Raw genomic sequence first — 25,944 nt, 5'->3', positions numbered from 1 at the left:
ATTTGTCACACCTAAACAATAACAAAATATGAATATGATTTAATTGATGTTATTTAATATTTATAGTATGAGATTTAATTTATTTTTTAATATAAAGAATGGCTTTGTTTGGAGTGAGTTAATGTGTCTTAGTCTGTTTTTGTTTTGAGGGAGTTGTGGATAACAAGAAGAAGGAGGAGTGTAGAGCCCAAGTCCAATTTGGGGTAGCATGTGATTGCAAAGGAGATAGGACTTATTCTGCTAAGCATACTCAGAACACCTACAAAAGTAGTGGACCCAACTGCCATGAATCCACTTAGTGGTCCACTCCAAATATTTTCCAACACTTTATTTTTACTTCTTATATATTCATAGTTAGATATTAAACAGTGATTAGATGATATAATCAATTGCTCAACAAAGGGTACTTTAGATATCAAATTATGCATCAAAAAATCGGAAAAAAATCACTTGGCAGGTGTAGTGTGCTTGGCTGCTTGCCTTTGGACGGCGGTGGTGCTTTCCAGGTACACTAAAGCACCACTTTGAAAGCTGGACGAACTCATCACCAAGGAAGGTGGACAGGAAGAGGTGGTTTATTGGGTTTTTTGCTGTTATATGGACAGTCTGGCTGGAAAGGAATGGCAGGCTCTTCAGAAATCAGGCTTCAAGTGTGGTGGAAATTATCAACAGGTCGTTTACGTATCTGGAGGAATGAATTGGTGGTGAGCCCTTTGGTTGTTGATAGCCATGCCGAAGATGACTAGGGGTTGTGGTTTTTACTTTCGATGGTACTTTTAGCTACTTTTATTGCTCCACTCTATTGTGTTGAGCTCCTTTACTTCAAAAAAAAAAATTATGCATGAATTTGAAGTGAAGGCTTAGAAAAGTGAAAATTTACATAACTAACTAAAATGTTACAATTCTACAACCTCTGTTAGAAATAAAAGAATATATAGTAAGCATGTAGGTTGCATTTACAAATTAGCACACCTAATATACAAATCCTAGTGAGTTTGAATGAGTGGTAAGAAAAGGAAAATGTGGGGAAGAGAAAGAAAATGTCCCACATTCTATTAATATACTAAGGTTCATAATTCACATGTCCATACTGGGAATGTCTTCCAGGAGAATGAAGCATTCCAAGCCCATAATCACAACTGCATTATAAAAGATAAAAATGACACATTCTTCAGCAATATCTCCTGAGTTACTCAGTGACTACACAAGCAAGAGTAGCTGAAACATGAATAAAATGGCTTGTATATTAACCATGACAAGCATGTGGATATAGAGTACCAGAACAACCTACCTGTCAAATGTATCAATGTAGTTGTGTAATCCTGACTAAGGAAGTGCACATGTTGTGTTAAGAAGTTCTTCTTAGCATGTCCCACTGCTGTAATAAGATGAGGGAAATTCAGCACTTGTCATGTGCCAATCACCAACACACTTCTTAACTAATTTCACTATCACTAATTTAAGTCCTCTTTGTATAACAAAATGTTTGAAAAGTCACACTCTGTAAAATTTCATGAGCAATGACTAAAAAAAAATTTGGATAAAACAAAGAAAATGGTTAAAATATTAACTTTGTATTATATATTAGGGTCGATTAACAATTTTAGGTGATTTCTGCTTAAATTCAAAATCATTTCCAAAACCAAATTCAAACATAATTCACTAACATGTTCCTCTTTATGTGTATATATCAATCAAAGAAACTGATTAGAGTAAAAATATTTACACAAAAAGTATTTATTAAGTCTCTCTTCTCTAATCATATTACCTATTTTTCAATATTGAGTTCAACCTCTCACACATATTAACATGAAAACATACATAAAAGGCCTCAAAATGAATCTTAAGAGATGTGAATTGTGAAGGGTATGATGAACTTTGAAACTAGCTCAGTGAAACCATTACAAAAGAAATGGAAAAAATAATCTTAGAAGCTATGAAGTGCTAGATGTAGAAGAGCTGCTAACCCATTTATCAGCAACAGAATCTGGTGAAACTGGTGGTAGAACCTTCTTCAAAAGTATAACCTCCTCTGTCTTATTATGGTTAACACCCACCGCTGACTCTGATGAGTTTCTCTCTAATGCACCAAACTCATCACCCTTTACCCCTCTCAAGATCTCAAGAACCTCATCCATGGAGGGCCTCATATCTCTCTGCTGCTGCAAGCACCTAAATGCCAATTCAGCAACAGCAGTTACCATCCTCCTTACATCATTGTCCTTCTCAAATCCAAGACATGGATCAACCATGTCATGCAATTCTTGGTTCTGTATCCTATTCACTGCAAGACTAGCCAAGTTAACTTCATTCCGGTTCCGGGTTATGTCCACTGCTTGCAGTGAAGATATAAGCTCAACTAACACCACCCCAAAGCTATAAACATCACTCTTATCGGTCAATTGGTAGTTCTGGTAATACTCCGGATCAACATAGCCAGGTGTGCCTTGTGGCGCTGTTGAGACATGAGTAACAAATTTAGGAAACAACCTTGATAGTCCAAAATCACCAACCTTAACTTGAAAAGTCTCTGTCAGCAGAATGTTTGTGGACTTAACATCTCTGTGTATGACTTTCTTAGAATGAAGGTAGGAAAGCGCCTCGGCTGTTTCGAGTGCAACTTTGTATCTTACATTCCAAGTAAGTAAGGTGGAATTTGCAAGGCTTCCATGGAGGTGATCGGCTAGTGTTCCATTAGGTATGAACTCATAAACAAGGATGAGTTCTCTGCTGTGTCTTGAAGTGCAGCCAAAGAGTGTGACCAAATTCTTGTGCCTCAAGTGTGCTAGAAGCTCAACTTCATTCATATACTGCTCAACACGCTTTAAATGGCTTTCATAGTGGCGTTTCACTGCAACTACACGCCCATCTTGAAGCATACCTGCTCAACAATAATCATTATAAGATTAAATGTTAGTATTATGTGTGAAAAAATTAAAACTCTTTATGTATATTTGCAAGAATTCAAGTATAGACTGAAGACTTTGTTGTTATTATTACCTTTGTAAACAGTGCCAAAGCCTCCCTCGCCAAGTTCTCTAGAAGGGTCAAAATTGTTGGTAGCTTCTTCAAGTTCAGCATAGTCAAACACTTGAACACCATAGTAGTAACTCTTTGGCACAGAATCTGACTTGGAGGAAGGGTAAGAAGAAACACTCTGAGATGTGTTACTACTACTTGTAGTTGAAGATGTAAGAGGGACTCCACTCAAAGGCAAAATATCCTTGTTGCTTCTTGATCTTTCAGCATTTCTTCTCCTTCTTCTTATCACAAAAAGTGTACCTATAAGAAGGACAACAAAGACTACAGCTCCTGAGGTAGCACCTGAAAGACAATGCTAGAACATTTTACTATCAAAATTCATTATTATTATTAGGCATTATTAGAATTCACTTCAACTATTAACAAGAATGTATGTGAAGTACCTGCTGCAATAGCTGCTTTGTTAGTACTTTTCCCTGCAACATTCCACAAAATAAGAACAGTCAAAACAAGGAATCATATAATGATAACAAAGAGAATTAGTATATTATATAAAGTATCATCCCTAAAACAATCTTTTTTTTGGTACATACAATCAGAATTTTCATCACAAAAACAGAGGCTGCAATACCTGAAGATGAACACAACTGATCATCACAAATGCAAATAACTTTATTTGAATCAAAATCAAACCCACACTGGCCACCATCACCAATAACACACTTCAAACACTCGCTCTCATAATGATTATTGCTATAACTCACATTAAAACCCTTCATCAAAACCTCCCTAAGCAAAGACCTGTTCCCTATGAGCCTATTAGCCTGATCTTCAAGAATAGGAACCTCAACACCAAGCTCACAATGAACAATGCTAAGAATAGGATCCATAGGCAAAGGACCAATCAAAGAGTAGGAATCACTTTTATTCCCATAACCACTATCACAGTGAAACAAATTAACAGGAGTTATGTTTAACATAGATGGTCCACACCCATAGAACAAAGTAAGGTTCTTGTTCCCGGAACCATAGGTGAAGCTACTAGTTCCATCATCAATGGTTGAGTTTAAGTGCACGTTGGTGCATGTGTTGTTCCAAAGGTCTGCTCTGGCTATGGTGAGGCTTTGAGCTACTGAATCAAGTTGGAGGACTCGGTAGCGAACCAACAAGATGTTTAACTCAGGGACGCCGTCGTTGCATGTCAAATGGAACTCCGGCGGACCGCAGAAGAAGGGGCGGTCGGCGCCGGTGAAAGGGTAGGAAACGTTGGTGATGTTGCCACAGTTGAATGTAGTGTTGCTGCAGAGGGAGAATGATGCATTGGAAGGTAGCGGAGTTGTAGGGTGAAGAAGAGAGAATATGAAGATAAAGAAGAAGAAAATGGTGATGGAGAAAGAAGAGAAAGAAGAGAGGGACAACATAGTTTGTTGTTTCATTATTGGTTACGTTTACTCATTTGGGTTTAGTTAGTTTGTTGTTTTAAAAGTGTTAGTTGTTGGTTTTGGTGTTACTGATTACTATGAAACTATTAAAGAAAAGAACAGTAAGATGGATTTAGTTGACTTGGACTTTATGATGTACGTGAAGAGCATGCAAAAACATGTACTGAATTTGAGTGTTTTTATATGTTGTTAGTTTTAGCAGCCGGGTTAGTACTTCATTACATTTACTGGAAGGTGAAAATTCAGACGAAGTCGGTTTTATGTGAAGTTGATATCTGAGAATTGTTAAATGATTTGATTGATTTGACTAAATTTTAATTTAACAGCTCTTAAATATCAACTTTACGTGAAGTTGACTGCACCTGAATTTTTACCTAAGAAAATAACTTTAAAATAAGTTGTGAGTACATATTTTAATAGTATCATCTGATAATCCAATATTGGTTCAATAAAATAATTGGTCCTGGACCAACATGTGTAATATAAAAAGAAAATGAGGGGGGTGTATTACTTTGATGGTCAAACATATAGTCTCTTGTACGGTTGGTTCAATGGAGAGTGGAGACTGGTCAAAATCTAGAAATAGGACTGAAAGCTGCTAGCAACTAATCAATGGACAAAATAAAAATAGCTTTGTGTAGCTTTGGTTTTAAGATTGTTAGTTCGAACAGTGGAAATTCACGTGTAGTTATCTTTATATAAAGTAATTAATTAAAAATTATTAGATAATTTAATATATTTAATTAAATTATTATTTAATAATTTTTAATTATTAATTTTATATAAAAATAATTTTATATGAATTTTTATTTAATTTAAATATTAGATAATTTGATTTAAGTTAAAAATTGTGCTATTTTTTTTTATAAAAAATGTTATAAATAGAGACGTATAAAATAATCCATTTTAATGTTTGACTTTTTGTAAATAATGTTTTATTGTGTTGAAAAGAAGTTAAAAATTAAAACAGAGGAAGAATAACAAGATAAACATAAACAGAAATAACTGATGAACTGTGTAAGTTTTTCAAATCAAATTTAAGTGAGCTCTTAGAATAGTCCACAGTCAATATATTTTTCAATGTCAAATTGTAAAAGCATATATGTTCCAAGTTCCAACACACTATAATCACTTGTTTTGCAAGCACCATGATATTTCTATGTAAAAGAGGTTTAAATGAGCTTATTCAATTTCTATATTGACTAATGCACATAGACTTTTTGCTTATAAAGGGAGAAAATTGAAAAAACTTGTTGACCCGTTTTCCAATTTCACTCCTATTAAAACTCACTGTAAATGTAATTAAGTGCATTTAAGATGCTAATAATAGTAAGCAGAGAATTGATGAATTTCCTGTATTTGTTGACTTTATAAAATGTGAAAGAAGAAGTTTAATTGCAATCAAAGACAGCAACCTCTAATTTTTTAAATATTATATGTGCAGTGTTCACAAGGACTAATAGCTACTTACTTCTACCTAATACAAGAATTATACTACACAATGACGTAGTAAAGCTGCAAGATATTATTGACTTGGTAAAAACAAATGGAGAGAAAATAAATTAAATAAAATAATCACATTTTGCATCATAGACCAATTCTTAAGTAGAAGCATTCATATCATATAAATGTCCCTCAAATATTGACTCAATTAACATTTTTAACTCGTAGATATTTATCATTGAAAATCTAGATACAAAAATTTTTAGTCCATTAAAAATAGAAATAAAGTTTAAAAAATATTCAATATCATAAAAATTCTCATCCAAAGTATAATTTATATTGTTAGGTTACTAATTCGAGAAAAACCCAAAACAGTCCCTGACAATTACTTCGAAAGACAACGAAATCTTCGACAAAAAAAAAAAAACCAACCCGGCTCCTGAGTTTTACTTTTACGGGACTGATTAGCCTCTGTACCAAAAAAAGTGAATGTTGTTTTTTTTTTTGCACAGGAGCTAATCAGTCCCAAAAAAAAAAGATCAGGGGCCGGGTTAGATGTTTTTTTTTTTTTGGTCTCGTTGTCCTTTCGAGATAATTGTGAGGAGTCGAGTGAGGTATTCACTCTACTAATTAAGTTAGTAATCATACTCAAAGTGTATTATAAAGCTTACATGAGTAATGAGTATACTTACTTGATGGACATGAAGATTGAACAACAGATCCATCTTTACAATAGCAAGATAAAACCCCTGAAACAGGGTTTAGATCACAGTGGCCACCACTTTTTGGGCATTCATCACCACACAAACTATTGCTTTCATTCAACAAAGAGGCATAACCATTAAGAAGAGTAGTTGAATTTGTATCCATCCTCATACCAATGGCACAAAATGATGTTGGGGCTTGATTCAGAAATATGATGGATATGATGGTGACCAAAAATGAGGAAAAGATACTCATTGGATGAAGAATTTGCATCTTCAGAAACATAGCTTGGTAAAGAGACTTATGACATTACACTAAAATATAGAAGAGAGATGCGTAATGCCATTGACTTCTTATAAGCCACACCACAATTGTAAGGAATGCAAATTTAGGTGACCTATTAATATTGTAATATTTTATGTTGGAAATGGGGATTACCTAATTCTGCTAAATGTTTTTTAAAATTTAAGGGTTGGTGATCACTCATCACTGATCACTACTGCTCCAGAGTCAAACAGTTTAGGCTATTAGTGACCAAACATAATGTATAACCTCTCTAATAACGGTAATGTTATAGAGATAATAAAAAATTAGTCTAAATAACTTAAATTTATTCTATTTAATATTTATTAATTTTAATAATAATTAATGAATGTTAAATAAGATAAATTTATATTATTTTTTATTAATTTTTTTATCAAATATTTCCCTTCTAATATATCCATTGAGCTTATGTTTTATCAATGAATAAATATAGACACTAATTTTTAATTAATTAATATTAGTCTAATATAAAAAAAATTTTAAAAATTTTTTTTTTTAAATTAGAATTTATAATTTAAAGTTTACAAAAATTTATTGATATTAACTAAAAAATTAGGTCCTTTATTGAATTCTTGGTTTATATATAAAAGGCTGCGTTTGTTTATAGAGATAGGACACTGAGACAGAGACACAGAGACACAAAATCGTGTTTGGCAGAGAAGACATAGGCAGAGACAATGTGTCAAGTGACACTAAATTAGTATATTTTATGTCCATCTTGACAGGAAGGACACGGAGACACTAACAAGAAACACAACTTATTTTTTATTTTTTTCTTTCATTATTCTTGTTAATTTTTTATAATTATATTTTTTATTATTATATTTTTCATCTCAAATTTTTTAATGAAAAAAAATAAAAATAAATTAAATTTTCATAATTTATTCTAGTTTATCACCAAATAGAATATAAGAACACAAAATTTTATCTCTGTCCATCAGTATCTTGTCCTGTTATCGGAAACAAACGCAGCCTAACAGAACTCAAAAGTCAAAAGAGGTGCAACACAGTTTTAACTTTTACTTTTGGCATCATAAGTTAATATCTACTTGAACACCTTCCAAATATAAAAGCAGAAAAAAAAAATCAACTTTAATATAAATTGAAGTCCTAGTCCCCAATATTTTATGCAAGTGGAAATTCTTATCTTAAGCATATGGTACCCCGAAAAAATAAAAAAATCAGGACACAAAATCCAAATCAAAGAATTGAATGAAGTTTGAAGCCACATAACTAGAAACTCGGGGGGCTGCTAAGATGTGAAATAAAAACAATGCCTGGATGAGAGGCAGGCGTGAGTTAAGCATTAGAAGAATAAAACTATATAATAATATAATATATTTTACTATTAATTTAGTGAAAACTACGTATATAATAGTCTAATAATGAAATGGTCAACATGGGAATTTATCAAGGAGCTGAACTCTTCCGCGTACCGTACCCCAAAAGTCAAACATCAACTTGCAAGCAATTTCTGACCTTGTATGTGTTCTTTCAGATTCCGTATAGTGTTGATGAGGCAAAAAAAAAAAAAAAAAAAGAAAGAAAATAGAGCTACATACCCTTAATCAAGAGATAGAGGGTTTGACGCATGTTAATCCCATTAACAATAATCCTAAGTAATTAATCTCGATTAAGAATATCTATCTAATACTATTAACATAAATTTTGGTCCATGAAATTGTTGCATGGATGAACCACCACGAGCAAAATATAGAAGGGTATTGGATGGAGCAATTGCGGTAACAGAAAGACAGAAACCAGCACACGCATGCAGGCATGATCATGAATAATAATTAAGAAACAAACTTACCTGAACAAGAATTTGAATGAGTTCCATCATTACAGTAACAGACGAAATGTCCATCATTGCTGCCACAATTGCCACCTGAGTTAGTGCATCCTCTGCACTGATCATTGATTTGAGGCAATAATTTCAAGACAAAACCACCTTGCAACGCTTGCTGAATTCTAGTGGGGTTATTGGCACTGTTAGCAAAAGCCGAAGCTAGGGCCTTTGAAACAGGAAAAATAACAGTGCTGCAACCTTCATAATAAGGCAGCGCCTTATTATCATCTTGTTCAGCATAGTAGACACTACTGCTGCCGCAACTCTGAACAATCTTAAACTGATCTGAAGGCTTTGTTTCTGAAGAACACTTGTATAAGATTGTGATATTGACAACACTGTTATCATCATATTGAAGTATGGTTTCATTCAAGGTGTTGTTGCTGAAATCTCCTGAACAGAAATCAATGCTAGTACTAAAGTAATCGTCCCTAGCAACTGTCAGATTCTGTTTACCGACGTCCCAATCAAGAATCCTGTATTTGACAGAATCCACTGTGAACTTTGGGACTCCATTATTATGGTTGTTATCTTCACATGTGATCTCCAAGTTAGGCTCACCGCAATAGTTTGGCCTGTCATTAGTGTTGTCAATTTCACCCCAGAAAGGGTAAGTGAGTTGGCTGATGGATCCGCAGCTTAAAGTGTTCTTGCACGCCAAGTAATAAACGTTATCAGCGGCACCTACAGATGTTGGAACGTGGGTTGCCAGGACAATAAGAGCTAAGATGAACATCCATATGGAATATAGGTGGCGAAGACGACAAAGAGGTTTCATTGTTGCAAAGGGAGAAGAAGAACAAGAAGGAGAAGTGATGATGGAAAAGAAGAAGAAAATATATAGGAGTTGGGTTCAAAGTGCAGCAAACAGAGGAAGACTGAATAATGAATATATAATAAAATATAAAAGCCGTGTTTCTAGGAGGTTGTTATATTATTACATTAACCGAAGAAAACGGCAAGTGAGTCTCTACGTTCAAATATTACATTGTATTAAGAAAGAATAAGTACCGGGAGCTAATGGTCTAAGCGTACAATGTGTATAATGGAGGTTTAGGAAATATTAGAAATATGACCATTAGTGTTATATTGTCCTGTCAGGTTACGCTTTTGGGATGAGTGGTTTCATGATATGGTATTAGAGTTCTAGATCCGAAAGATCAATAGTTCAATCTTTGGATATGGTTATTCTAGATAGTATGGGTGATGTTCATTTTATTCATAGACAAAAAATTTAGCTCATTGTACACATTGTACGTTTAGGTCATTGGCTCTTTAGCAGTACTCAAAAAGAAAATAATAACCAAAATTCGTTAGATAATTTAATAAATTTAACTAAATTGTTACTTGAGGACTCTTAATTATCAATTTCACATTAAAACAATTATACGTGAATTTTTATCTTATTAGAGTGGTTTATTATAGAAAAGTTGAGGCAAAGGAACATGGAAAAAAGAAATTATATTGTTATATATGATGAACTTAATTACTTTATTAATCTCATAAATCTGCCACTTTCTCTGAATTAGAATTCCGAAAAGTGTGATTCTAGAAGGGGATCCTCGGAGGTCCCGTTTTTTGACCACCTTAGCTTCCTTAATAATTTACATCGCTCTCATGTATTTAATTAGTGCACTAATTTTCTTCCTATTTGTGCATGTCAACTAAAATTAAACTTTCAAACTACATAAAAATATATACGTCCATTCAAATAACTTGGAATTTGGAAACGCGTTATGTTGTATTTTACATATATTTTGTGCTACAAGAATTCAACTTATCTCATTCCCAGTTAATCTAATAATGGACACAGTGGAGAAGCAGAAGCTGGATGACGTCAACAACACATAGCTGATGTCATAATGAAAATGAAAATATAGGGAAAAGAATCAAAATGTCTAGGGAGGTTAATTAATTAGCTTCATACACGGAATTAGCTTCGCTTCATACACGTTGTGAGATCGAGTAACGTAGTTTACAAGTAGTGGAAAACTGTAATGAGAGGAGGATGGCCACTTAATTAATTGGGGAAAGTATGAACAAAATCTAGATGGAAAGATATGAACAAACAAAGAAAAAAAAAACATTGCAAACAAAAAGATTGACAAGGCAATACTTTTATTTGAGTTGTATGTATAAGGCAGGATTCCAATTTCGATACTTACTTAAATGGACTAGTGAGCTATATCTATTAGACCAACCTAACTTGGTTTTGACAAGCCAATACTACATCTTAATTAAAAAAAAAAAACTTATATGAGTTCCGACACTTGTTTAAACGGACTAGTGAACTATCTACTAGACCAACTAAACTTCGTTTTGACAAGCCAATACTACATCTTTTTTTTTTTTACCAAAGATAGGAGACTCGAACTCGCAACCTCTTAATTGAGTATGGAGAAACTATGTCATTTGAGCTATTACTCATTGGCAAGCCAATACTACATCTTAATTTTAAAAAAAAAAAGGAAAACTTATATGAGTTTTGCTAGCTAGTCAAATCTATTGACTAAAATAGCTTAAGAAATAAAGAAATAACTTAAGACTAGCATAGCTAAGGAAAATAGCTTAAGAAATAAAGAAAATTAGTATATAACTTAAGACTAGCTTAGCTAAGGAAAATAGAATTCAAAGGATGAACTATATTCATAATATGGAAGGGCAGAGGAATGAAAAATCAAACCTAGATAGATTTAACTTTCCAATATATGTGGACCAAAAAAATATAGGAAAAGGTATCTCGATGCACAAGCATCCTACATTATCGTAGAAATAAAAAAGGTCTATATCCGAAAAATATAATGTATACAGCCTAACTTGATAATTATATTAGTGGCTATTTTCACGACTTGAATTCATTACGGAGACAACTCAATCATTGCTCTAAAACTCTTTTTAAACGAAAAAAAGGAAAAAGAACTAAAAATGAATAATATTATATGACTAACAAAATTTACTACTTTTTTGGTCAATAATTTAAACTCGAAGTATACAAATAAGATATTAACTCAAAGTATTCACTAATATTAATAAAAAAGTATTAATTTGTTAATAAAATTATTATCCGGTCACAAATTTTCAAAATTGATATGATAGACCAATTTATCTAAAAAATATGTAATATAATTCATCATACTGAATAAAAAATTAGACAATGCTGGAAAAGAAAATTTGAGCTTAAGTCACCGTAGAAATTTAGAAATTGACCACTATATAAGAAATTAAGAGTTGGAAAAACTATATACTTATAATATTCTTAATAAATATTCTTAAGATACTCATTAAATAATATTCTAATAGCAATAGGTGGCTCTACACTATAAATGATATCTATTTGGAGGCAAGGGTAAGATAATGACTTTAGTTTAAAATATTTAAGCTATATTTGACTTAGCCATATGAGTAAGAAGTAAGAACAGAAAACTATGTATGGGATTACAATCAAACTCAACTAAAGAAACAATTGGTTATATAGAGGAACTAATAAGGACTATAATAAGTTACTACTACTATAAGAAATGATATTATTTCTTGTATATAGTTATAAAACAAATTGCATGTTAGAAATATGACATATACCTGAACGTCCAAGATCATCTTGAGTTGGTGAGGTGGCAGAAGCATCACAGATTTTGATGTGCCCATCATCCAAATATGAATAGCCAGACTGATCTTTGCAATAACATGTTGGTTGATTTGAATTCAAATCATAGCCACAGGCTCCACCTGTGTTCATACACTTGAAACATTCTGCTACACTTCCTATCCATTTCACCAAGAATCCATTTTGGATAGCACCTTCTATGTTGTTCCATGTCAACTCCACTTTAACATCAAATTGCAACAACAATGGAATAAACACACTTGTTGTGCAAACAACACTAGAAGGAGGAGCACCTAGAGCTTCAGGCCTAGCATAAAAGTATTCATCTGAAGTTCTATTTGAGAAACAATTAAGAAATCCGGGGATGGAATTGGACAATCCATTATTTAAAGAACAATGATAGAAGAGGGTAAGATTCTTATTGCCAGGCCCATAATCAAAGAGCTCAAAGTCAAGGCTTGTGTTTACTGCTTTTGAAGGGCATAGACCTTCAAAGTAGTCAACTCTTGCTATCTTCATGGTTTGGTTTTCCGGGTATGCTTGCAAAACCCGGTATCTCATGTTCTTGATGGTTATGTAAGTAGTGGAGTCATGATCAGGATCACAGTTGAGTTGTAGAAGAGGGTGGCCACACTGCTTTGGACGATTTCCTCCCCAGAATGGAAAACCAATGTTGTTAATCTTCCCACAATCATAGCGAGTATCAGCACAACTTGTATAGTTATCATCATTGGAGCTTAAGTATGGAGGAATCTGAATCATTATCAAGAGGATCATTAAGTGAGGGAGAAGCATAACAAGCAGAGAAGCCATTTTAGAAAATAGCAGAGGATCTTAGTGTATGTGTTTAACTTTGCAAAATGAATCAGATAATTAAACAAGACTAAAGGGATAATACAAGACATGAAAATTCAAAGAAAAGGATAGTAATTGAGACTAATAAAGTATTGTAGAGTTTCGTTGACTTATATATAGAGTATACGTGTATATAGGAATTTAAATATTCAAATAAAAAAAATACTAAACATTATTTATACATATTCGATCCATATAATTTATTTAAGATTTAATCCTCATTCAATTTTTAGAGTACTAAGCAAACAACACCAAAATTATTTTTCTTTTATATATTTTATTATGGATCATCAAAGAAAATGTTGTTATATACTTAAAAAGCGGTGTTATTGTCTCAACTAACATACCGGATTTTAATTAGGCCAACATATTGCACAACTAATTATGAATTTATCTAGCAATTATCTTAAGAATACTTACCATTAAAAAAAATGCTGTAAACTTTTTCGCATATACAGTTTGGAATTTAGAAAGTTAAAATCCAAAGAAAAGTATGCCTTGAATAAACGGCATAATATTCTAAAGATGAATCACGATCATTTTTACAACTAGCATTAATAGAAGTGGTCAAAAGTAACTATTTCAGTAAATTTTCTTATTTTATTTTGGTAAGGTCTTTAAGTAGACTTGGTCGTATGGTAACAAGTAAGTATTAAGATGGCTAACACATTTTTCTTTTTCATTTATGAAGTTGACAGAAACTGATGCAATCACCAATAGTCTTACTACAACTAAATCTGCCAACTACTGATACTATGCAGAATAAAATCAACTACTTGTTTGATGGATTCTCACTTCTCAGCTTAGGCCAATTTTGAGAGTGACCCAACCAAGCCCAAGGGACAAAAGAATACCTTACATATTATTGTAAATACAGAATTTAATCTCAGATTATTGGCCTAGGATTAAAGAGGGAAAAAAATTATTCAGTAAACTAGTACAGGTCTGTGACATATCCTTGTTTCTATCTAATATTGTCTATAACTCTTTCAAGTGACCTTTCTTTTCTCCTTTCTTGTCAAATATATCTGTATAACCTTTCTCTATTTTCTATATTCAGAACACCAGTAGCATCTCATGTCATGGTTGATCCTGCAGCATTCAATAAACCTGCCACAAAAACTTCTTTAAAACTTAAAAGCATTTTGTGGGTGCTTACAGGGATCAATCTTGTTCACATGTCTCAACTCTCAAGGAATTGAACCAGACTTTACCAAAGCTGCACCTGTCCACATTATCCAACAGCATTCTCCAGGTGATTAGAATAAAAAACATGGTTCAAATTAATTCATCCTCAATTCTTTAGAATATAGAACTTACTGGTTTGGCAAACAGAATCTCCTTTGAATGAAGGGCCAAAGTCTTGTACAACATCTTCTTTACATGAAGGTAGCTTTACACAGTCCATTTTGCTTGTACTGCATAAATGTGAACTGCCCAATAATGGAGATCCCCTTAGCATTATGAAGACCACACATTTTCCTCACCAGAGATCTGAGACTGAAGACCTAAACTACTCATGTGCTCAACCAAATTACCCATGATCAAAAGAATGTCAGTCATTTTGTTGTTTGACTTATCTTGTGCTTCAAATCTATGAACTCTGCTTTTGATTTCAATCCAACTACAACCAGGATTTGGTTTCAGACCTTTGTCCTTCAATGACTTTCGCACTTGTGCTACCTGATTCCACCAACCTACACTAGCATACAGATTCGCCAGCTGTTGAAGTGTTGCAGTGCACCTTGGTTCAAGTAACAACCTACTCTCTGCCGCCTCGATGCCAATCCAAACATCTCCATGAAGCCTAGAAGATGAAAGCAGTGAACCCCATATCACAGCATTGGGACAAACAGGCATGTTTCGGATGAAATCACGAGCCTCCAGAAGCAAGCCAGCCCGACCAAGAAGATCCACAATGCAAGAGTAATGATCCAGTTCTGGCTGCACGCCCTGTTCAATCATGTTATTCAAGTAATCTTGACCCTCTTTAACAAGACCTCCGTGCCGACACGAGGACAATATGCCAAGGTAAGTAACCACATCTGGATTAACACCTTGATTCATCATCTCTTCAAAAAGAGAAATTGCCTCTTGCGCCAGCCCGTGTTGCGCATACGCTGCGATCATGGAGTTCCAAGTGACAACATCCCTTTGCTTCATATTTTCAAATATGAACAAGGCATCGTCAAGCGCCCCACACTTAGAATACATGGCAATGAGAGCATTTTCAATGTGGAGGTAATAATGAAAACCCATGTGAATTATTTGACAATGAGCACCCTTTCCATGTCCAAGTGCTCCACTTCCCATACAAGCACTAAGAAGACTAGTGAATGTAAAGCAATTCGGCTTCAACGCAGCCAAGCCCCTCATCTGACAAAAGAGCTCCAAACACATATCAACCCTCCATTCTTGTGCAAATGCAGAGATAATTGTTGACCATGAAACTACATTTCTCTCAGGCATTTCATCGAACACCCGGTATGCATCACCCAACAATGCACACCTACCATACAAACTAATCAAAGAGCTTCCAACATAGACATTGGCAATGAACCCAGTTGTAATTGCCAAGCAATGATATTGAACACCTCCAAAAAGGTCACGGTGGGAGCCACACGAGCTCACAGCACGTGACAAGAAGCACACGTCAATCTCCAAATCTTGTTCCATAATAACAGTGGAACGAACCTTCCTTTCAGATTTTGTGGCCCTCAAACTAGAATCATCAACAACAATGGTTTTTGTGGCATCGTTTTGCAGCATGCCCTCGATAAGCTGAAGATGACTGCGACGATTTTCAACATCAATGAGACTCTTTTTTGGGGTTACAAGGTTAAGGACTCTGAGTGCCCCAGCAAACTCTCTGTTAGCTCTTTTGGGTGCCAACTTTTGGGAAGTGAAACACCCAAAGAATCGAACTTTGAAGGAAAATAATGTTGGGTTCTTTGTGCATTGGTGCATCAAAGAGAGAAATTTTATGGTGAACATCGGTGCATCAAACAGCACCACTGTTGCCAGGAGCATGCTAAGGTAATGTAAAGGTTTAAGAAAGAGTTTTCTTTTTCGATTTTTTATTAAAATAATTATATATTTGGATAAAAGTATAAGAAATATTTATTTTTTATTTTTTAAAAAATATTATTAAATTAAAATAAAAAAAATTAATACTTTTGCACTAAAAAAAATTCCAAAAGTAGCTAATCTAAATGGACACCTAATTTATTAATTTGTTAGAATTTATGAGAAGACTTATTTATGACTTATAATATGTCACTTATCATAATATTTTATATTTTTGTTTTATTGTATCAACCTCTTATCTTCATCATAATCAAAACAAAAACACAAATCAAACATATCTAGTATGTCAATTTCAAATTATATTACATTTAAACCTTTTGACTCATGATGAATATTTGTCCTAATATAAATCTCATAATTAACTTATTTTTAGTACACCAAACTAGCTTACAACAATCACATGGTTACAAAACACAGGGAAATAAACAAAATCATGAACTAAAATCATTGGACAAGGCTATATATTTTTGAATCCAACACTTCCGAACAAATCTGCCCCATTGTGTGGTAGAAAGATAATAACTCAGATAACTGCTCCTCTGACATTTTAGACATCAAATTTCTTGCTTTGTTTTCTCTATCCTCACTCAGCTTTAGTCTCTCTATGCATGGCCTTCCATTCCTGAATGTTGCACCCATTTGCTTTAACCTATGCTCTTGTTGCACACTAATTGCTGTGTTTGACTTCAAATTCAAATATAGATTAAATAATAATTAGTGGAAAGGGCTAAAAAAGATTGAAGAATGTTCCTATTATCTGTTACAACATTTAATAATGCTAGTACCTCAAGAAATTCTGCCCCTACTTCAAGTTCAGACTCTTTGTCAGAGTTTAACTCAAGGCCAGTGGTATACAAGTCTTTGGCAAGTGAGAAACTACGTACTATGCTTTTTCTTTTGTTTTCCATTTCCTCATTAAGCTTTAAAGAATTTTCAACACCTGTTGAATTATTTAGCTTCTTCTGATAAGCAATTACTGCCTTCACAAATTCCTGCATATTTTTCATCATTAAAAGTGCAATGCAATTTCCAAAATGCTAATGAGTCCATATTCTAACATTAATAACAAAGAAATTCAAACCTTATAAGCAAAAGGGCATCCAGAATAATCAAATTCATCTGAATTAGGCCTCCTCATTCTTTCAGGGTGAAATTGCAATCCCATAATAAACTTACCCTGTTCTGGACAATAAGCATTAGGATCATAGAACCCTTCAATCAAACCATCAGAAGCAAATGCCATTGGAACAAAACGTTGCGCCAATCTCTTAACCCCTTGATGGTGATAACTATTTACCAAAATATTCATTCCCCTTTCTTCCAAAGAATCCTTAAACCAATGATGCAAAGGTGTGTCTTCAACAACCTTCACCACATGCCTATGTCCATCATAGTCATCATAGTTCATATGAATCATTCTTTGCTCCAAAGGAACATTCTTTGAAAGCTCACTACCTATGTCCTGATAAAGGGTACCCCCACAAGCAACATTTAGAACTTGTGAGCCTCTGCATATTCCCATGTAGGGTATGTTCCTCTCTAAGCAAAGCTTTGCAAGACTAAGCTCAATTGAATCTTTCTCTTTATCAATGGCTGTGTCACTTGAATGGATCCTCCTTATTTCTTCCAACTCTTGTTGTGACAGATCAGTGGTGTCTTGTTCATACCATGAAGGATCAATGTCTTCTCCTTCACAGAGAAGAACACCATGGATTGGCTCAAAGCTATCCAACAAGGTGTGGACCCCAGAAACACGTGGAACAATCACTGGTACTGCACCATAGCCTACTATAAGATCAAGGTGATACTCACCTGAAAATCACACACAAACATAACAACCATTTTGATCAAAAGTGTTTGGTAAATGTTGCAAAACAGAAAATAAAGACAGAGAAGTTGTATCATAGATAACAATAATTGTTGGGTAACATAACTACCATGATTCTTATTAGTAACATCAAAGACAAAGAGTCACCATAAATATCAACATATAATTCTAATGAATAAATTCCTACACCTTTTTTCATTGTTTTTTAATCTGGAAAAAGGAAATGAAACATACCAACGAAATCAACAAACTTGTTCTTGCGAACGGTGCGTCTAGAAACAACTAGGACCCGAGGGAGAATTGCATTGAGCTCAGAAGACATTATCACTTTATATCTCTAAGGTTTGATGATGCAAAATGAAGGGTAATTGACACTGCACTGCACTGGCTATGAAGAACTATGAAGAGCTTAAAAGCTTATTAGCTTGTATTTATAATTTTATATATTACGGACTCCAATGATTTATTTGGACCTATATAAATAACTGTTATGCATTTATATTTTATAGGATCGGATAAGGATTGATTAGTTGTGAAAGCTAGGTTTGTGTGAAAGTGTGACTCCTATCATATATATAAAAAAAAAATTATTATGTATATATAAAAAATATAAAAATATTACTAAAATTTATTATTTTAATCAGTAATTATTAATTCGTCAGTAATATTTAAAATATAAATTAAAAATATATTATTAAATTATTAGATTAAAAAAATTAAATTAATAATTAAAAAGTATTAATAAAAAATAATAAATTTTATTAATTTTTAAATTATATTTTATATTTTAATATATATTTAACATAATTAATAAAAAATGTGGTAAATATAATAAAATAAAAAATATTACCGTCATTTTTATTTTAATAATATTATTTCTTTCTTTGTAAATGTATACAAAAATATAATACAGAAAAGATTATGTAAAAACTAAAAAGTGATATTATCAAGAATGAGTGGCATTGTATTTTTTTATAAAGACACCATAAAAAGAGGATATGAATGCCTTTAGCTTTAATGTGGTGGATTTCTTTAAGAAAAGAAGAAAAAAAAATTATTTTTTCCCTTTTTAATAGCATTATCGAGATTTGCATGCATGGATTATATTTTTTATATTTGGTTCAATAAGCTTTTTTCGTTGCTTGATGACTTAGAACTGAAATGAATCCATGCACCAAATGGGGCCAATATGAATCAGTATTTTTTTTCTTTTATCGAAGATAGATAAGTATGGAAAAATTATGTCATTTGAATTATAATTTATTGATAAATATAAATCAGTATTGTTATTGTTATTAGTGTTATTATTATAACATATAGATCTACATTTATATAGTCTTGATTAAATTATAGTCATAAGCTGCACATGGCTTACTTCTCTCTAATACGATATTAACCTAATTTAATTATTCCTAACAACCCTCTTCTAGACATCTCCTAATAATGAGGAAGCCGCGCGTGTTAAAGAAATATGTATAGTTTTTTATTTTTGGTGTCACTTTGAGACTTAGTAAAATGTTTATTTTTTAAAAATAGTTTATAAAAATTTATTTTTAAAATATAATTCTTTGATAATTATAATATTTATATTTGGTAAATTAAATTAAAAATAATTTTTAATAAGTATAAATAATAACAAGTACATTCAATAAAATAATTTTTAAAATTTTAAAAATATTAAATAAACGTTAATATGAAAATTAAATTTAAATATCAATTAATGTATAAAATTATATTAAACTTTAAAAAAATAATATGACTATTGGTTTAATATATTATTTTGAGACAATACGATTCTTAATTAAAAAATTTGTCAACTAAATACTAATGAAAATGATTTTATTAGTAATATATGATGATTTTATTTTGTGTGAATTCTCTCAAACTAGATAATAATAAAAAAAAAAGATAATTGACTACTTGTTAAAATTCTTTGGAAGTTATATAACTAGTTGTTAAAATTTTAGTATAGAACATGTTTCCATCCAAAATTAGTTATATATGAGCATGCATATATTTATACTTAATTTAAATTAACAAGATTATCCGAATTATTAGATATTAATCCTTCAAAAAATAATAATCATCATACACTAAAATTATAATTTAAATATTGCTTTTATACATAAACCCAATCTATATTAAAGCTGGATTATTGGTCCAATAAATAAAATTAAAAATGTGAGAAGTCTCTTTCATTTAGCTGAAAAATGCAAATTATGCTCATTTTATTACATTACTTTCTTTTTCTTTTAAGAAGTTATAATTAAATTCTGTGGACACATAATATCAACGAATTCAGAAAATGTGACCATACTGGTATGGCCATGGCAGTGGTATATATAGACTTAATTCCAAGTTTATCCAAATATTGTACATTGGTTCTCATCATTTAATTTTCTCTACACATCAAAACCCCACCAAAAAAATAAAGATCACATCACCTAATTCAGATTTAAAAGCACACACCTAACTTAATACATTTACTTACACCAACCATGGTCAACAAAATCATGGGCTATAATACACACTCATTTTCATTGACAATTTCAAGGCCATGAATCTTAATTTCCAAAACTTCATTGCAAATTTGGCCCATTGAGTTGTAGAATGACAGTAAATCAGATAATTGTTCCACAGACATTTTTTCCATAACTTTTCTTGCCAATTTCTCTCTTTCTTGATTCAGCTTCAGTCTCTCTATGTATGACCCTGCATTCCTCACTGTTGCACCCATTTGCTTTAGCCTTTTCTCTTGTTGCACACTCAATGCTGTGTTTGACTGCAAATTCATTTTCCAACATAAATTAATACACACTACTGTATATGATTTCAATCATACAATACTAACAGTGATCCAACAGAATTTTTCACTTTAATTATGACAAAAATGTTACATGTACATAAAAAATTAGTCATGGATTTGCATATAATAAATACAACCCATTTCTTTTCTCTAGACTTAATGATTGATTGTGTAAATATAGACAAAGTTTGATTCATATAACTAACCTATTTAATAGGATAAGAGATTCTTGTTATTGTTGTAACAGTAATAATGCTGGTGTTAATTAAGACTTTAACTGCAAAAATCTTAAACAAAACCAGCTAGCTAGGATGAACATTTGAGAGAAAATTTGGTGTTACCTCAAGAAATTGTGCCCCAGCTTCAAGATCAGAATCTTTGGTGGAGCTTATATGATGGCCAGCATTGTATAGGTTTTTGGCAAGTGAGAAACTACGCACTATAACTTTTCTTTTGTTCTCCATCTCCTGATTAAGCTTCAAAGGCTTCTTAACACATGTTAAGCTATTCAACTTCTTCTGATAAGCAATCACTGCCTTCACAAATTCCTGCAAAATTTATGTACATGAATGCATGTTACTCACAGAGTAAAATTAAACTTGATCCAATTTTAAGAACATTATTGTCTTTACTAATACTTCAAAACCAAGTTCATACCTTATAAGCAAAAGGGCATCCAGGATAATCAAATTCTTCTGAATTAGGCTTCCTCATTCTCTCAGGATGAAACTGCAATCCCATGATAAACTTACCCTCTTCTGGATTATAAGCATCAGGATCATAAAACCCTTCAATCAAACCATCAGGGGCAAATGCCATGGGAACAAAACGTTGTGCCAATCTCTTAACACCTTGATGGTGATAACTATTTACCAAAATATTCATTCCCTCTTCTTCCAAAGAATCCTTAAACCAATGATGCAAAGGTGTTTTTTCAACAACCTTCACCACATGCCTATGTCCATCATAGTCATCATAGTTCATATGAATCACTCTTTGTTCCAAAGGAACATTCTTTGAAAGCTCTTTACCTATGTCCTGATAAAGGGTACCCCCACAAGCAACATTAAGAACTTGTGAGCCTCTGCATATTCCCAAGTAGGGTATGTTCCTCTCTAAGCAAAGCTTTGCAAGACTAAGCTCAATTGAATCTTTCTCCTTATCAATGGCTGTGTCACTTGCATGGATCCTCCTTATTTCTTCCAACTCTTGTTGTGACAGATCAGTGGTGTCTTGTTCATACCATGAAGGATCAATGTCTTCTCCTTCACAGAGAAGAACACCATGAATTGGCTCAAAGCTTTCCAACAAGGTGTGAACCCCAGAAACACGTGGAACAATCACTGGTACTGCACCATATCCTACTATAAGATCAAGGTGATACTCACCTGAGAATTAATAAAAACAACTCAACAAATCAGTCTATATCTACAGTAGTTCTTGAATACACGTACAACTAACTCAACAGATTTTCTTGAACATTGTTATCCCCTTTCTTTGAACAAATCTCTTTCTGATTTGATGCAATAATAATAATTAACAAAAAAGGCTTAAATAAACAATAATATAAATAACATGGCTGAAAAAGTAGTTGATGTGATTGAAGAATGAAGAGGCTTAGCTTACCAACAAAATCAACGAACTTGTTCTTCCGAACGGTGCGCCTTGAAACAATTAGAACACGAGGGAGAATATTCGAGAGATCAGAAGACATGACTATGATTATGAATATGAATATGAATATGATTATGAATTTATGAATTTACGACGATGATGAGAAATCGAAGGAGTTTGATGGGTATATATATATGGAAATGGAAATTGAAAAGAGTGAGTTGGATGGGAGTAATTGATGAGTAAGATAAGGATGAAAATTAAGGCATGATGACAATGCAATTAGCGTTTTTTTGTTATGAGAGTCAAAGCTTGAAAGAGTAAAAAAATGCCAACTTTTTGAGACACATACTAACCTAATTCAAGGGAGCGCCACCGTGCCTCCGCGTATCTTCCATACTTTCAATTTTCAACGCCTTTTAAAAAAAATACAGTTATTACCAATAAATACATGTATGATTTAATTTATTTTTAACGTATATTTTATACTAATTATTGATTTTAGTGATTAATTTTAATGTACATGTAACATAATTAATTTTTTATTATTTAAATAAATGAATAAATAATTGAATTATTTGCTGTTAGGTCGGCACTCCTATATCTAGGGACTTGGAGTCCTTTTTTTAACAAAATTATCTAAGGAATGAGAACGCATGATCTGTACCTAGCTATGGTGTATTTACTATATATACAAGACCATAAGTTGGACCAATATAATAATGCACTATATATTATTTTATATATTTTTAATATGTATTTGATATAGATAATTAATTTTATGGTTAATTTTTTCTGTCTAAATAACATATAATTAAAAAAATATTTTACTATTGGATATTTCAAATGGATGAAATGACCAAATTGATGTATTATTGTATGATTGTATCTTTGAGAAATCGATAAATTTGAGACGTCTAATATTGACAAATTGATTTAGAGTGAATACTCTATTTGATTTCTGACAATTATTTTAAAAGGATAATGAGACTCCAAAAAAAAAAACACCTAATTTTGTTTCTAATTTTTATTTTTGGGACAGATTAGTTCCTATGCCAAAAAAAAATAACATTGTCTTTTTTTCTGGCACAAAAACTTCGTTGTCCTTTAGAGGTAATTGTTAGAGATCGGATTAAGTTTTTTTTTTTTGTCAAAGATCTCGTTGTATTTTGAGATAATTATCAGAGACTATTTTAATTTTTTTTTCATTGATTTATGATCCTTTGATATATTTTTCACTAAATCACTATTATCCTCTCAATGTAATAGGTGCATAATTAATTTATATATAAGTGTGTGTGACGAATAATCATATTATTACTACTCAAATTTACAATAATTTATATATTTCAATGCCGAGATTATAATTATTCCTCTCGTTTAGCTAAAAGGTTGTATTGATTAATATGCATGAATCTTAGCTCTTTTATTTTAACTAATGAATTAATGATTAATGATATATACTACAACCCATTTGATAATTCTTAAATAAAAATCATATCATATTATTAAAGATAGTAAAATCTTAAAATAGGCCAAATTTGTCGAACCAATCCGTCGAACTCGCCAAAAAAATGGATTGAACTAGATTTTGAAATCTGCGGCAGAATAGGTTGGGCTACCCCGCTTTGCCACCCCTCCATATCGTCCTATATTAATGGCCATGCTTCATATATTTTAACATCCACATGGAAAACCACACATGGGTATAGGCCAATATGCCATGCATGGCAGTTGTTAGAGAAATAGAATAATAAAAGACGTAAAAAAGATTAGGATTAGGGTTGATCATCACATTATTGATAAAAATAAGGTTTTGTTTGGTGAAGCTCTTATCTAGTACTGCCGTTTTCTAAGTTTAATGCCGTTTATTAATTTTCAAGATCAAGCCATTTAAATAATGTTACCTATAACAGCTGACCATATATATTGACCATTATTCCACAATTATTAATAATTAATAATAGACAATGATACATAAAAACAAACATGGATAACATGTATCTATCTGTTTCCAAATTAAAAATTGAATTCGAAATTGTAGGATATATATACCTCCTCTTGTTTTGTCACTGCCTACGCAATACCTTTATCCAATCAGTAGTGATCAATTTCACCAAACAATTCATGACTTTAAACATTATTCATTAAAACTGAATGATAATAAACGTATATGATTTGCTGAAACTTTACTTATTGAATAAAATTTTTTAAATTGGTTCTTAACATTTTTTTTTTCAAAAACAATTAATAAATTGGTCCCTAACATTTTAGATTACTATTACTATTTAGGTATGATGGAACAATAATTAAGGTATTACTATCCAAAATATTAAGGGAAAAATTTGATTGCTATGTATTGCAACGGAAAGTAACTCATGATGGAATAGGGGAAACCTTTTGTAATATAAAAACCAATAATCAAGACCCGTGATTACAGTTACATAAAGTAATTGCTATATAAATTTTTGCCAACGATTCTAAATCTTAAATTCTAAAGTTAAAATTCTAAATTGTAATAATATAAAAAATAAATGTTAATCTAAAATATTTGTTAATATTAATTAAAAAATATTGACAAATATTGACTCCTAATTTTTTTTTATATTTAAATGGGACCAAATATTTTTCTTTTGGACATGGCATTGGACCAAATATTTAAAATTAATCTTTTTTGGTGATGGTGGAACATTTCTCCACTCACTGAGGCCCAGATAGTTGTTTGTGATTCACACAAAAATCTTACTTGAAGCCCATCCCACCTCGTCCGGCCCAAAAAAAAACATAGACGTTGAAGGAAAGGAAAAAAAAAAAATATGTCTGAGCCCGGGTTCGAACCGGGGACCTCTAGTGTGTGAGACTAGCGTGATAACCAACTACACCACCCAGACAATTATGCTTTCATGTAAATATCGGGAAAATCAAATGTTCTTTATTTAAAAAGTTGGAAGTTTTTCTTTTTCCACTTCAACATGGAATCTCCTTTATTTTCTATTATTAGCCTTTTAATATATAGAACTGTATTGTATTTTATGTTATGGTCGTATTGTATTCATGACAGCATATATATGATTTATATATATGAACGACAAGTGGAAAATTAAAGTAGAAGTGGAGCATTGAAAACTACATGCATGATACATTAATAATGTTCTTCAGACTTGTTTAGCACTTCAAACTAATTATTGGTTTTATTGTTCAAGTAGATAGCTAGCTAAGAAAACTTAATGCTTGTATTATTGGAAAACTTTCAAGTACCCAACGGTTAAAAATTACTGAAATAGTACACTTAAAAATCTTCCTATATTATTATAGGATAGAATAATATGGTACGTTCGTACTTTTATGTTATGTTTTGCTCATTTTCTTTTTGATGAAGACCATACACCAAACGCATAATAATTT

At 32.1% G+C, this 25,944-nt stretch overlaps 4 protein-coding genes and 1 non-coding gene across 11 annotated transcripts; all 5 read right to left on the bottom strand.

The window, feature by feature from the left end:
- Nucleotides 1–315: 315 nt before the first annotated feature.
- Nucleotides 316–13,242, bottom strand: LOC107635700 (LEAF RUST 10 DISEASE-RESISTANCE LOCUS RECEPTOR-LIKE PROTEIN KINASE-like 1.4). Of its 6 annotated transcripts, none has more exons than XR_002362106.2 (6): nt 12,325–13,242; nt 3,426–3,458; nt 3,001–3,324; nt 1,968–2,881; nt 1,292–1,378; nt 316–820 (listed from the first exon to the last, which is right to left on the bottom strand). XR_002362106.2 is itself a non-coding variant. In XM_016339252.3 (4 exons), exons 1-4 carry the CDS (start codon nt 13,160–13,162, stop codon nt 1,935–1,937), a joined length of 2,142 nt encoding a protein of 713 aa, XP_016194738.1. In that variant the 5' UTR covers nt 13,163–13,242; the 3' UTR covers nt 1,689–1,934. The 6 variants fall into 6 exon arrangements, 3 of the variants coding, with proteins under 3 accessions (XP_016194738.1, XP_016194740.1, XP_016194741.1); XR_002362105.2 differs by lacking the exon at nt 316–820 and adding an exon at nt 861–1,139; XR_015880809.1 differs by lacking the exons at nt 316–820; nt 12,325–13,242 and adding exons at nt 861–1,139; nt 8,710–9,635.
- LOC107635704 (pentatricopeptide repeat-containing protein At2g37320) lies at nt 13,040–16,270 on the bottom strand. Of its 2 annotated transcripts, XM_021122272.2 has the most exons (3): nt 14,525–16,270; nt 14,364–14,429; nt 13,040–13,102 (listed from the first exon to the last, which is right to left on the bottom strand). In XM_021122272.2, the coding sequence occupies exon 1, from the start codon at nt 16,232–16,234 to the stop codon at nt 14,666–14,668; it is 1,569 nt and encodes a 522-aa protein (XP_020977931.1). In that variant the 5' UTR covers nt 16,235–16,270; the 3' UTR covers nt 13,040–13,102; nt 14,364–14,429; nt 14,525–14,665. The 2 variants fall into 2 exon arrangements, with proteins under 2 accessions (XP_020977931.1, XP_016194746.2); XM_016339260.3 differs by lacking the exon at nt 13,040–13,102 and having other exon boundaries at nt 13,860–14,429.
- A 274-nt stretch (nt 16,271–16,544) lies between these two features.
- Nucleotides 16,545–18,588, bottom strand: LOC107635706 (putative glutamine amidotransferase GAT1_2.1). Its single transcript, XM_016339262.3, has 4 exons — nt 18,354–18,588; nt 17,373–18,103; nt 17,077–17,283; nt 16,545–16,975 (listed from the first exon to the last, which is right to left on the bottom strand). The coding sequence occupies exons 1-4, from the start codon at nt 18,439–18,441 to the stop codon at nt 16,736–16,738; spliced, it is 1,266 nt and encodes a 421-aa protein (XP_016194748.1). The 5' UTR covers nt 18,442–18,588; the 3' UTR covers nt 16,545–16,735.
- Nucleotides 18,589–20,416: 1,828 nt separating this feature from the next.
- Nucleotides 20,417–22,926, bottom strand: LOC107635705 (putative glutamine amidotransferase GAT1_2.1). The gene is made up of 4 exons (XM_016339261.3): nt 22,552–22,926; nt 21,583–22,313; nt 21,267–21,473; nt 20,417–20,901 (listed from the first exon to the last, which is right to left on the bottom strand). Exons 1-4 carry the CDS (start codon nt 22,637–22,639, stop codon nt 20,638–20,640), a joined length of 1,290 nt encoding a protein of 429 aa, XP_016194747.1. The 5' UTR covers nt 22,640–22,926; the 3' UTR covers nt 20,417–20,637.
- A 2,430-nt stretch (nt 22,927–25,356) lies between these two features.
- TRNAV-CAC (transfer RNA valine (anticodon CAC)) lies at nt 25,357–25,430 on the bottom strand. Its single transcript has one exon. It is a non-coding gene; the product is annotated as a tRNA-Val (tRNA).
- Between the last annotated feature and the right edge of the window lie 514 nt (nt 25,431–25,944).

The sequence above is a fragment of the Arachis ipaensis genome, chromosome B4, assembly GCF_059453495.1.
Source record: "Arachis ipaensis isolate K30076 ecotype BB chromosome B4, ASM5945349v1, whole genome shotgun sequence".
Taxonomy (NCBI): domain Eukaryota; kingdom Viridiplantae; phylum Streptophyta; class Magnoliopsida; order Fabales; family Fabaceae; genus Arachis; species Arachis ipaensis.
This window is presented reverse-complemented; position numbering and strand designations above follow the sequence as displayed.

Bases quoted from the DNA above. Each gene is read 5' to 3' on its own strand.
- LOC107635704 (XM_021122272.2), bottom strand. From the start codon at position 16,234: ATGCTCCTGGCAACAGTGGTGCTGTTTGATGCACCGATGTTCACCATA.
- LOC107635705 (XM_016339261.3), bottom strand. From the start codon at position 22,639: ATGTCTTCTGATCTCTCGAATATTCTCCCTCGTGTTCTAATTGTTTCA. The intron at 21,474-21,582 runs GTATGAACTTGG...TAAATTTTGCAG, and splicing joins GATGCCCTTTTGCTTATAAG to GAATTTGTGAAGGCAGTGAT. The intron at 20,902-21,266 runs GTAACACCAAAT...ATGAATTTGCAG, and splicing joins CTGGGGCACAATTTCTTGAG to TCAAACACAGCATTGAGTGT.
- LOC107635700 (XM_016339252.3), bottom strand. From the start codon at position 13,162: ATGGCTTCTCTGCTTGTTATGCTTCTCCCTCACTTAATGATCCTCTTG. The intron at 3,459-12,324 runs GTATATGTCATA...GGAATGTTGCAG, and splicing joins AGATGATCTTGGACGTTCAG to GGAAAAGTACTAACAAAGCA. The intron at 3,325-3,425 runs GTACTTCACATA...ATTGTCTTTCAG, and splicing joins CAAAGCAGCTATTGCAGCAG to GTGCTACCTCAGGAGCTGTA.
- LOC107635706 (XM_016339262.3), bottom strand. From the start codon at position 18,441: ATGTCTTCTGAGCTCAATGCAATTCTCCCTCGGGTCCTAGTTGTTTCT. The intron at 17,284-17,372 runs GTTTGAATTTCT...AAAAATATGCAG, and splicing joins GATGCCCTTTTGCTTATAAG to GAATTTGTGAAGGCAGTAAT. The intron at 16,976-17,076 runs GTACTAGCATTA...TTGAATTTGAAG, and splicing joins TAGGGGCAGAATTTCTTGAG to TCAAACACAGCAATTAGTGT.